Source organism: Pipistrellus kuhlii, unplaced genomic scaffold (assembly GCF_014108245.1).
Source record: "Pipistrellus kuhlii isolate mPipKuh1 unplaced genomic scaffold, mPipKuh1.p scaffold_m20_p_2, whole genome shotgun sequence".
NCBI classification, from domain to species: domain Eukaryota; kingdom Metazoa; phylum Chordata; class Mammalia; order Chiroptera; family Vespertilionidae; genus Pipistrellus; species Pipistrellus kuhlii.
In genome coordinates this window covers 138,886,850-138,899,114 of record NW_023425515.1, presented here as the reverse complement: position 1 = coordinate 138,899,114, position 12,265 = coordinate 138,886,850, and the positions used below count along the sequence as shown (strand labels likewise).

The 12,265-nt window shown below is 34.3% G+C and overlaps 1 protein-coding gene across 40 annotated transcripts in view; it reads left to right on the top strand.

The window, feature by feature from the left end:
- Window positions 1-12,265, top strand: part of ADGRL2 (adhesion G protein-coupled receptor L2) — a 269,658-nt gene that overhangs the window by 127,367 nt on the left and 130,026 nt on the right. For all 40 annotated transcript variants that reach the window (XM_036447598.2, XM_045584407.1, XM_045584405.1 and 37 more), the window contains one exon: window positions 2,965-3,137. In XM_036447598.2, coding sequence (XP_036303491.1) covers window positions 3,065-3,137 — 73 coding nt within the window. In that variant the 5' untranslated portion in view covers window positions 2,965-3,064. The remainder of the gene's footprint in view (window positions 1-2,964; window positions 3,138-12,265) is intronic.

Here is a 12,265-nt window from a genome sequence, read left to right as displayed (position 1 = left end):
TGCTAAGTATTTCAGTTTTCATTAACGTTTTTAAATGGAAGGTTGTTTTTAATTTGGATCACAGCAGTAAAATCTTTTGATTTAGTTTTCAAATTGCATTTAAAACTCGGGCTTTGCTTTTTTATTTTTAATCCTCACCTGAGTACATGTTTTAGAGAGATGGGGGATGTGTGAGAAACGTCCATTGGCTGGCTGCCTTCCTTCCATTTGTGCCCCCAACCAGGGATTGAACCCTACCTAAGGCAGGTATGTGCCCTGAGCGAGAATCACACCAGCAGCCTTTCCGTGCACAGGACAACACTCAACCGACAGAGCTGCTCCTGCGGGGCAGAACTTGAGCTTTGGAAAATAATTTTATTTGATGTGAGAGTGATTGGATAGAGATTGTAGAAAAACAAATGTGATACTCCTTTTAGTTACTACTCATTGCACAGTGATGGGCAGACTTCAGCTTTATTTACATAAAAGAAGCCATGATTTTATTACATTCCAGAACCTGTTTCTGTTTGTTTAGAAGCAATCACTTGGACTGTCTCATAATCGACTAGAGCATACTTTTGAAATTGTGTCCTGCATTCAGATTGTAAGACTCCACTGCCATTTTAGTATAGTGAAACCCTGTTCACGAAATACTGTGTCCTGGCCAAAGACCACAAAGGAGGCCTTGGTTGTACGGTTTCCTCCTCCTCTTCCCCCTCTAACAGAGGTTTTCCTATCTTGGCAGCTGTTTCCTACAAGGCAGTCATCAGTCCCTGATTTCTTCCTTCCCTTTCTTCCCACAAACAAGGACTCTTTCAAAGAGCGGATGACTGAAGACAGACTGATCTTGGACGGCTTTAAGAAAGTGGAAATGTGTTCAAGAGTTGTGCTTGTGGGCAAGCAGCCCGTGTGTGTTAGTTCATTGACGTGAAAGGACCCACTACAACCAAAGCTTGGACAGTCAGAATTCTGTCAGGAGCATTCCAAAGGCTCACACTTAATTCTACTTGTAGTTCTGAACATACCTCATTCACACATTAAACTTATTCTGCTTGCTTCATCAGCGCATTGAACAGTCTATAGGGTATGAGAAATTGTTTATTGATAGGGCTTTTCAGTGTGACAAGCCATGAAATTATCTAACTTCTCCTTATGCTTTCCATAAAAGAGCTCGCAGTTTTAAGGCAGGGACTTTGCCACAGCAGTTATAAGCTGCAGGTTTTCTTTGGGGTTTGTCTTTGGATTCATCTTGGGGAGCTCAGAGTGAAAACCGGATAGAGGGAGCTAGGCAGTTCCGCAGGGTTGTGTGCCCCTTGTCTTCATCCCATTAATTTCCAGTGTGTCCATTCTTTTTACATTTTTGGCATTCAGAAGGGGAAACTTGCTCTTTCCTTCATTTTTGTTTTATTTCTTTGGACAGAGAAGCATCTCAGGTGTTCTCTCCTGTTGAAGAACCAGATCCTAAAGGGGTGGTCAAAATTAGACTTGGCTCAGAATTATATATATATATATATATATATATATATATATATATATATATATATATATATATATATTTGCCACTTCCCCACCAGTTCGTTTGTTCGCTTGTTTTTAGAGGTGCAACCTTGGAGATGAAATCATTATCCTCTAGAGTTAGTTTTTATTGTTGTTTGGTTGGTTGGTTAATACAGAAGAGGAGTGGAAGGGAAGGATGGAATGAAAGAGAAAGAAAGAGAAACATCGATGTGAGAGGGACACATTGATTGATTCCCTTCCACACTACAACCCACATATGTGCCCTTGCCTGGGAATTGAACTTGTAACCCTTCAATGAGAAAGCTGACGCTCTATCCACTTAGCACACCAGGCAGGGCTGGGCTGGAGTTTTTATTTGAATTCATTGGATGGACCTATGTATTCAAGATGTAGGTTTGATGTTATTAAGTTATACCTTGCTGCAAGAAAAAGCAATATTTGAAAAATCTTAAACTTTCAAATGAAATAGTTGAGACTTTATTAATCGGCTCACTCTATGAATAACATCATCAGAGAAATAATAATTTGATATGTTGTGTTTGGAAATGAGGTATTTTTGGAGCACCGTTATTATATAAAGTACAACCATATGCTAAAAATTGTGCACTCTTCTACAGAAAAATAAACCATTTCATTATATCTCTACGCTGTCTTGCAAGATAACCCAATGAAGTTGTAGATAATGATGCTGCTACCATTGCTAGAAACAAACCAAAGAAGTATATGTTTTTTATAAAATCTTGTTAGAGGTGTTATGTATTAAAGCCAGTCCAGGTGACCCTTGAATAATGTGGGGGTTGGAGCACCAGCCCTGCACAGTTGAAAAATTTGTGTATAACTTTTGACTCCCACAAAACTCAAAATTCTCCCTTAATTCTGTGGGGATTGGTACCAGGACATCCCCTCCCCCCCACCTCACGCGGATACGAAAATCCATAGATGCTCAAGTCCCCAGTATAAAATTGCACAGATCAATGCATAGTTATATCTGTGGGCTCCCAACTGTGAATAAAAAAACCCCTAAAAAACAGTACTGGCATTTACTGATGATAAGTAGACTCTCACATTAAAACATTGTGTTGTTCAATAGTCAACTGTAATTTAATAAAAAGACTAATATTTGACACAGTGACAGATGAATTGTTCTAGAATGACTTTAAAATAAACTTTTCAAAGAAAAATTAATCATTAAGAATTTATATAACCATTATTTTGTGATTCATTTGTTCTGGTTGTCTATAAATGCTTTTTGGGTTTTGATCATTTTTGAGAGGTGAGGCTCTACTATTCAGTGTGTAGGCGCAGCTGCCATATTGGGTACAGAATCAAAGTTTATACCTTTTTTTTTTTTTTTTTTTTTTTACTAGGAGGTGGAGGAAAGAAGGGAGGGATAGTTATTTTTAGTTTCACCTTTTTTTGTAAAGCACCAGGACCATAGAGTAAATGATGGATTTGTTTGCTTTTCAGATATGAGGATCAATGATGCAAACTGCTGGGTTCAATGAAGCTGGACATTTTTAACTAGATTCATTAAGGAATACAAAGAAAATATTTAAAGGGATCAATAATGGTGTCTTCTGGTTGCAGAATGCGAAGTCTGTGGTTTATCATTATAATCATCTTCTTACCGAGTATAGAAGGTAAGTGCAGTTTGAATTTTTTTTTTTTTTTTTTTTTTTTTTTTTTTTTTTTTTTTTTACATTTAGGAGACTGAAACAGTGCAAGCTTACTTATATAGAAGAGTACTTTTTATTATTTTAGAAACATCTTAAAAATATTTTCTTAATGTTGCATTATTTTCATTACAGAGCTATAAAGAAAGTGCTAGAAGTCTGAATTTTTATTTTACATACATTTATAAATGTAATAATTTTAATTAATCCTGAGATCAGTAAATTGAAGAAAATATTTAGAATTTTAAAATTGGCTGATCACATTTATACCTATTACTGGAGGAAAAGAGGTATACTGTCAACTAATACAATAGATAGCAGCAAGCTTATTATTACAATGTCTTTGTAATAAACTTCTGCAAAATTTAACATTTTAATTTTGCCAAAAGAATTTTATTTTATTTGCTTGTTCCAAAATTGTTCTTTATTTATCTTCTCCGAGCTCTCAAAGTTTCCTACTTTCAGTATGTTGATATAATTTAATAATGCAATTCAAGTAAGCAACACATGATTTAAGTCACACATGAAAGTCATAAATGGGATAGTATTTTATTTCTAGAAGATACTGCTCTTTGCGTCGAAATTGAAAGATGCATCAAATCTAACATTAAAATGTAATATGTTTGAATAAATAGTACTGTAATGGTAAGCAGTGAGCAGAAACTGAGTTTAATAATAAGAATCTCTGCCTTGGAAGGTTATAAAAATTTTTGTGTAATCTATAATTTTGCATCTGCTTCCCCCCCCCCATCCCCCCCGAGAAAAACTAACTGAATTCCTGCTGTTATGTTTGAATGATTTTATACATTTAAGAAAATTTCCAGGTGTGGACCAATGGCTCATTAGTCCACATAATGAAAAAAAAATTCCAATCAAGATAGAGACCACTTTGCTGGCACAGTAGCTTATCTCAGCAGGAGGCTAGCAAACAGAGACTTTTTCATGAGGTACTGCAGTTTTATTTCTAGTGTCACCTTTCCAGGTCAAGATTCATATCTGCTGTTTAGAGAAATTTCATTTTTGGCACATCAGGCCGCGGGGTGTTGCTTTTGAAGCATTTCCCTCCTACGGGTAAGAAGAACCAGGGAAGAATGCACACTGCTAGTTGTGGGAGTATACACAGTTATGTGTACCGTTAGAGCAGTGATCCAGCGACGTGGTTTTGTCTTAGAAAAGTTTGCCAGGACATGCTAGTTCTTTATTGCCAGAAAGCAGATGATGCTCTGTGATCACCTATAGAGAAAACCAATCAAAGTTAGGTGTGAGAGCACAGGAAAGAAGATACAAATTTAACCTTTCAACCATGCAATGTCTTCTGGTCCCTGTGACAGGATCGGTTACCTTTTCAAATCTTAACAGAGGTGAACACTTTCGTATTAGTACTTACTAGTAGATCCTTACAGATAAACTCAGATCAGGTTTCCTCCCTCCTTGCTCATTTACTGATTACTAAATTAAGCCAGGTGCTCAATAAAAAATGGGCAAGGCACAGTTTCTGCTCTTGAGCTCATTGTCTTGTGTGCCCAGGTGGAAATCTCAAATACCCATTGGGGCCAAGCAGACACAGTAACTTGAGTGTGTTTGCAGGTCAATGGAGGTCTGCCCAGGCAGGGAAGTCCTTGCTTGGGGACCCATGATTGCCTTTTATTTTAGCCTGGTTTTGCCAGTTTTCTGGCTTTGCAATACAAAGTAGACATTAGATTTTTAAGCATAATAAATAGTAACTAATCAAGTTTTTAAGGACAACATAAAATGTCTTTGTATTGTATTCAGTCATGAGCCATGCCTGCCTTTTCAGAGCTGTCTCTTCTGTTTATCTTAGTGTTTTCCCCTTAGCATATGATTTTCAAGGCTTAAACACAATTTTGGGTTAGTTTTAGATTTATACAGATGAGATGTACATTTCCACATTTGCTAGAAGGACTTATTCTGTCAGATGAACATTATAAATCTCATGTTTTGTGTGCATATAAGAGCAAATCACTAAGCATTTTTATAACTTTTATTGTGGTAAAAGCTGATTACATATACAAAGGTTTAATTCTTAGAATTAGGTTGTCTCCCTCTCACTATCTCTTTCAATTAGTATCTCAGAATCAATTAAAGCCTGACCCATTAAAATTTACTTATTTTTGAAAAATAGAAACTGTTTTTTTAAAGTCTCTATTCCCTGTGTATTTTTTAAAATGCTGTTTAGAATTTCCAAATAAAAACTAGTTATGAAAGACCAGACTTCAAAATATTTTGTAAGTTTTTCTTGGAATTGATTTTATTCCTGGAGAACTAACCTCAAGCCCTTCAAAAATTAGTTTTCTGGAGAAACTGGTGTGTTTTGATTCTTTTGGGTGATTTCTATAAGCATAGTAACCCACTGTGGAATCATGTATCAGTAAGTAGGAAAGTAAATTGAATTTTTGTGTCCTAGAGAATTAAATTATGGTATATAATGGAGCCCTGGAAAGTATAAGTCAGACATATGAAGGCTTGCTCAAGTGACAAGTTACGAATAATAGCAGTTCTTCAGCAAAGTCAGTAATACGGATTTCAGGTTGAATTTTTATGCAGTGTGTATGTAATTAGATTTTAGTCAAAATTTTAGTTAATTAACTCAAATCGCATTTCTGCTTGTCCTCATTTCAAAGAAAAATATTATTCTAGGTATAAAAGCCAGATATTCTAGATACAGTTGTACATATTTATTTTATATACATCAAGACAATCTTAGAACATAGCCATAGAAATAGTATCATACCCGTTTTTAATGTAGTTTTAAATTCCTTAAGCACATTTTACAATGACTTTTGTGTAGATTGTATCTTCCTAAAAAAGGATGTTAGATTGTGGGGGTCTTTCCATTAGTTGTGTGGTAGGAAAAAAGTAGATCTAGGTGTTATGTATGAATTCGAAAACCTTTTTGGCATATAGATATTTCCTTCTGAGTAGTCTATAATCTAGTGGAAGGAATTGTTCTCCAAGGTTAAATTTAAGAAGGATCATTTATTCTTTTTTCTTTCATTCTTTTATTAACACACGCCTAATGAAATGTATAAAATTTATATTTTATAAATTGTATAAATACTGTGTATGCACACACAGGCATACATAGTTTGTCAGTTTTATGGGCTCTTTTTATTTTTATTTTTTTTGGTTCACTGTTGTGTTCAAGTTTCTAGAACAATGCCTGACTTATAGTAAGCACTCATTCATCATGTAAATAGCATAAATCTTTAAAGAGGATAATTGTCTTAATCATTCGAGAGGGGACAATAAATACTTGTTATAACAAGGTGAAAAGTACCATGAGGCTGATACTCACAGAGGTAGAGGTGAAGGGTAGCTGAGTTGGGTGGGGTGTATGTCAGGAAGTAATGATGCGATGATGCTTGAGCTGAATCTCAAAGTTGTTGACTAAGCTAGGTAGAGACGGTGAGCATGGTAGCGAAGAAACAAAAATAAATGGAGAGAAAACAGCGTAGATATGAAATAAATCGTTACACTATTTTTCAAACTTTAGGAACAGCAGAATCATCTGTTAGGTGTGGGGTAGAGCCCAAGCATTTACATTTCTGACTAAAGTCTGGGATGACACTGTGGTTGCTCAGCATCACACTTAAGAAGCACTATAGTATGAGTGTGGGTGGAGGAGGTGGGGTGTTAAGGGTGCAGAGGTGTGGATATAAAGTAACTTTTTAAAAAGAGTTTTAGAAGAAAAAAATTACGGTTTAATTCATTGTGATTCAGAAGTCGCAACCAGTTATTTACTGGGAGTTACTATCTATACCTTTTCATATAGCTCTTTATTCCTCTGTTGAAGTTCCTTGGGTATAATTTTAGGCTTCAAAAAGGAATTATTTTGTCACTCTGTTTTGACAGTGTACTAAGAAAGAAAAAAAAATAACATAGAAAAACTGTCTCCAGATTGGGAAAAGCAGAACATATTTTTCTGTTAAGGGTAAATGTGACATTGTCAGAACTCCTAAACCCTTACTTCAGTTTGTCTCTTTTCATTGTGATAACCTTTTCTTTTTCTTGTTGGAAATAACTACATGGCTATTGCTATGATAATGCTGAATTAACTTACTGTAGGGACTTTAGATTTCCCAGTCTAGCAAAATTGACTATTTTTGTTCATTTCAGTATATTTGATTAGTTGAAAGCTAGGAGGTAAATTTTCAGCAAGGTGCATGGGGATTTGGCAGTATGACTCCTATTAAACTTAATGGGAGTCACAACTCCCATTAAATTAATAGAAATTGTACAGCATATCCATGTTCGCTGCATAGCAAATGTAACCTTATATTTTAAATTCACGAATTATGTAAATTAACTTTGGGTTAAGCAATGTATTTTTAAAAAATGATTTTCGTTATATTTTTAGTGCAGATCAGTGTGATTTTACCCCTTAAGAGAGTAACTAACTGTATTGCTCTTAGGCCACTTTAAGTATTCCTTATTGTATGAAATGAGTGTAATGTAATTTGATTGCAGCAGTTTTCTTCTGCATAGGTTATGATCTAATTCAGTTTTAAAAATAAATATTAATGCCATTTACAAATTATCTGATGTTGTTTATATTGTAAACACCAAAATGCCTTGTAGTACTAATAACAGGATTCAAAAGCAAGACATATTTGCTCTGAACGTGGCTCAGAAAAAAGTTGGAGAAAAAAAAGACTAAATAGGATACACTGGTGTTCTTTTTTAAAGTTAATCTGGAATATATTTTGGATGTCTTATTTGACATTTAGTGTCAAAATATGCCATATTTTATATGAAGATTAAGTTCCAGTGCCTAATTATTGTTTTTTCTTTACATTTTTCCTCTCACTTTTTATTCTAGTTCATCTTCTTCTTTTCCAGTGTTAGGGAAGGTTTGTTTATCCACAGTCTCTGTTGATTCACCTGTAGGCCTGTGACTGGTGGTAAAGTGTTATAAATCAGTGTGTCACACACAATAGACCGAAATAACATTGTATTTGTTTGACTGTAAATTTTTGCAAACCTTTATTTTCTGACAGAAAACACTACATCAGATGTTTAACAAATAAATCTGTTAACTATGAAAAACATTTGCTAAGAGTAAAGCGGTTATAAACTTGTCCCTATAAGAGGACATTTTTGAAATACTGATTTGATATCAATATCAGGCACTTAACCACAGTCAATGCCATATTTTGAAAGAATCAATAGTGTGATACAGGTAGCTCAATTAGAATCACAGGAAGCATGTAAAGCTTCTTAATTTTGCTTAACAGTAGTTGTGTTAATTACACACTGAGTACTTTCAGTTTTGATTAATTTTTTGCTTAATGTTTCGAAATCATACACACTTCCTCTTTTTTATCTACTATCTGTTTAGGTTTCAGGAGTAGGGAATAAGATACTACAAAGGCTAGAGCCCATCTGAGTATTAATGCTGAACTGGCATGTCTTGAAGAACTGATTTATCTGCCACGTTACGGAGGGAGTGCCTTACTGAAACATATGCTTGGTACCCTGTGGTACTCTTTATTTTCTTTTCACCTCCTGCATGACAGAGAATGACATATGACAGCCGTGCAGTCTGCATGTATTAGACATCAGTGTGGATTAGTGAATATCTCCTGACATCTTTCAACCCTATTCTTGAACTCCTTTTGTCAACTTGACAGAAGTGATTCCAGGAGAATACCTAGCCCCAGCCCTGGGATTTCTTGGCTAAAATGTAAGGCTGGGAAGGGAATTCCCTATCAGAGCTTTAGGAAGCAAAAACATTTATAATCCCTCCCTAGCAGCATGGCACTCCACTGAGTTTGACTTTTATGTTTGCTATTATTCTTGCTTTGAAGGCTTATTTTTCTTAAAAGTTCATGTAGCCTCCCTCTTTGAGTTTGAATGTAATACATTATTATGAGAAAAGATATGGGGGGAAATTAAGGTAGGAATTTAAAATTGTTCATAAGTCTAGGACCTTGATAAAACCACGACACATTTTCCTTTTTGTTTCTAACACACATTCTTGATGTTAAAGATAAAATACAATTAAGACTTACAAAACAAAGTTAGGTTTTTCACCTCCATCTCTATATACTTTTATATATATTTTTTTCACTTCATGGTCTCATAGCTTGTATTAGTATGTCATTATATATTTAGATAATGTATGTTAACAGTTGCATTGCAATTTATTATGTATACATAAAAAATAATTTACTCTTCTCTCTAATCGTTGGCCATTTTAACTTAATTTCATTCAAATAAATGTAAAAGAAATATGTTATAAATTTTTCCTTTATATCTGGTTATTTCCTGAGACTAGAATTCTGGAATTCTGATTAATTATATCAGGCACATGGATAGATTCCAAACTGGTTTTTCTGAAGGGTTATACCAATGTTCATTTGATTACCAGTGTGTGAAAGTATCAGCCTACAACTTGGCCAGCATTGGTTTTAAATTTTTAGAAGAATTGGCACTTCCTGTGTGAAAAAGGGGTCAGATTGTAAAAAGGGGGTGGTAATTTCCTGGGGAAAAAATAGAGGGATTCACATAAAGCAAATTTTTGTTTTGCATATGAGTTTATCTGAAAAAGAGATTAAGTAATATTTATTTTGCTGGTTATTTATAGAGCCTTTTTACTGTTGTTTTGTATCTCTTTGTATCTAATTGGTGTGTGTGTGTGTGTGTGTGTGTGTTGATAATCATTAGTTCTCTCTCCCCTTTACTTTCCTGCTCCATCCTTTTCTCTGTAGTAAATTAAAATCAAGTGGTAGGTATGCCTAACATTAAATTCAGGTCTTGATTAGAGACAATATGTTACTGAGTGAGGGACTTCATAAACATTAGCCAAACACAATAGAGAGGATCAGCCGGGGGCCTTGTTGGTGGTAGTGGGGAGGGAGCTGTCGGATTTTAAGAGACCCACTTTTATAGGGCAGAACTCTGTGATAAGGTGATGGTGGCAGGTGATTAAAAAGTTGGTAAATAAAGTGAAGGAGACTGGTGGTACAGGTTAAGTATGTTCCCTTGTTTAAGGAATGCACCTTGATTAGTTTTGTTTTCTGGTTGTTTGGAGTAGATCTGTCAAATACCTGAATTTGTTTCCAGGCAGAAAGAAAATAAACAGTAACCAGTGGGAGGAGAGGAAATCTCATTGAGGACCAAGGAGAGTAGATATTAGGATATTGGGAGAAGGAGATTCAGGAGAGATGTGCACAGGAGAAGGAGAAATTTAAGGGAGGTCACGCTGGATGTCTTTAATTTTATTTATCTAGAACAGTGCTCCTTAAAATTTAATGCACGTATAATGCACTTGGGAATCTTGTTAAAATGTAGATTCTGATTCCATGATCTGGGGTGGGCTGCGAGAGCCTGCATTTCTAATAAGCTCCCAGGCAATGCCTAGGCTGCTGGGCAGTGAGAGGACATCTGTATCAAGGAGTCTTGACTATTAAAATGTTTAGTCTAAAAAATTAGATTTTGGGTGACAGTGGTTCCTACCTTTGCAAATCAAGATGTGTTTCTAACCTTAACATAATTGAAATATAGAAATAACATCTTTCACTTTTCTAATTTGTTTTGTCTTGAAAAGGAACTAAGCTACCATATGACATTTTTATATTTCGTTATACTTTTCATCCTGATTTATATGCCTTCTAGTGACCTTTCATCTGATGATTTGTTTTGAAAAATCCCTGAGTAAATGCAGCCTGACCCCTTCTCCCTAATATTTCTCTCTAGTCCCCATTGATCTGTCCTACTTTTAGTCTGGGATGCATGGAAATGCTACTTTTAATAGCATTTTACTACCAATGTGCTTAATTCTTGAAGTAAAATTATAAGACTAAGTAGTGTAAAGTATATATTATGTTTGTCTTAATCCATGTAGGAAGGTTTGTATTTTACTAATTTTTCAAAGTTTATATATATATATATATATATATATATATATATATATATATATATATATATATATATATATATTTTTTTTTTTTTTTCTTTCTTTCATTTTTTATACTGATGTTTATTTGGCAAATAATCATCACGTACAATATTGCATGTCAGGTACTATGGGAGGTCCAGGGCATGAAATTATAATAAGGAAAAGAGAACTTTCTGCTTCCATGGAGCTTGCATTTAGTTAATATATTTTTAAAACGTAAGGATTTTTGTCATTTTCACTCATGTATTAGTGCCCTGACATCATAGCACCATAAAGGAGCATAGGATGGGAATGTAAACTGGTTATCTAAAAGAGCTTAAAGATACTTTATCTGCTTACGGTCATCTAGTGATTTTTTTCTGCTTTGTAGATCCATATGTAATCAAAGATTTTATTTAAGTATTAGATTTTATCTCCTTTTACTTTTCCTATCAGAGATAAAGATAGGTTATTGATACGATTTATTTTAGTTATGATAAATCAAATCACATTTACTCATGAAGTTCATTAAATTATTCAGCTTTTAAAGCCAAATAAAAAGTAAGTAGGAAATTTTAAACAAAGAGTATTCTGATATGGTAACTTAGAGGTAAAAATACCTTTTGTTTGTATTTATTGGTAGAACTGGGAATTTTAGACTGAGAATCACAACTTGGACATTAGCGAGCCACTTAGAAGTTTCAGTTTACAGGATGAGAAACGAAGGCCTGCAAAGTGTCCCTTTGTCCAGCTCTGCTCACTGCCACTCCATTTTCCTTTCTGTAGAACCAAATCTTTACCTCAGAAAGGTCATTGTGTATTTTCCTACCTCATCAGGCTGACACCCAAGAATATTTAAGATATACTTTAAAATATATTGCTTAACATTGTTTCACTTAAGGGTGACAATTGAAAAATATCTTTTATTTCAAAGTTTTTAATATCATTACATTCAGATTAAAACTACATTAGATTGACTTTATTTTGAAATATATTAAACATAATAACCAATGTTACTAACTCTAATTTTCAAATAATATTCAGGAATTATATAATCATAAGCACATATTTTTTAAAAAAATCAAAATTTCTCTTTGAAAGTGCAAACTGCTTCAGAATAATTATCAGAACATTGAAAAACTGAAATATTACAACAGTAGTTTTGATTTTTGTTCAATGTAGCTTATCAGTTTTA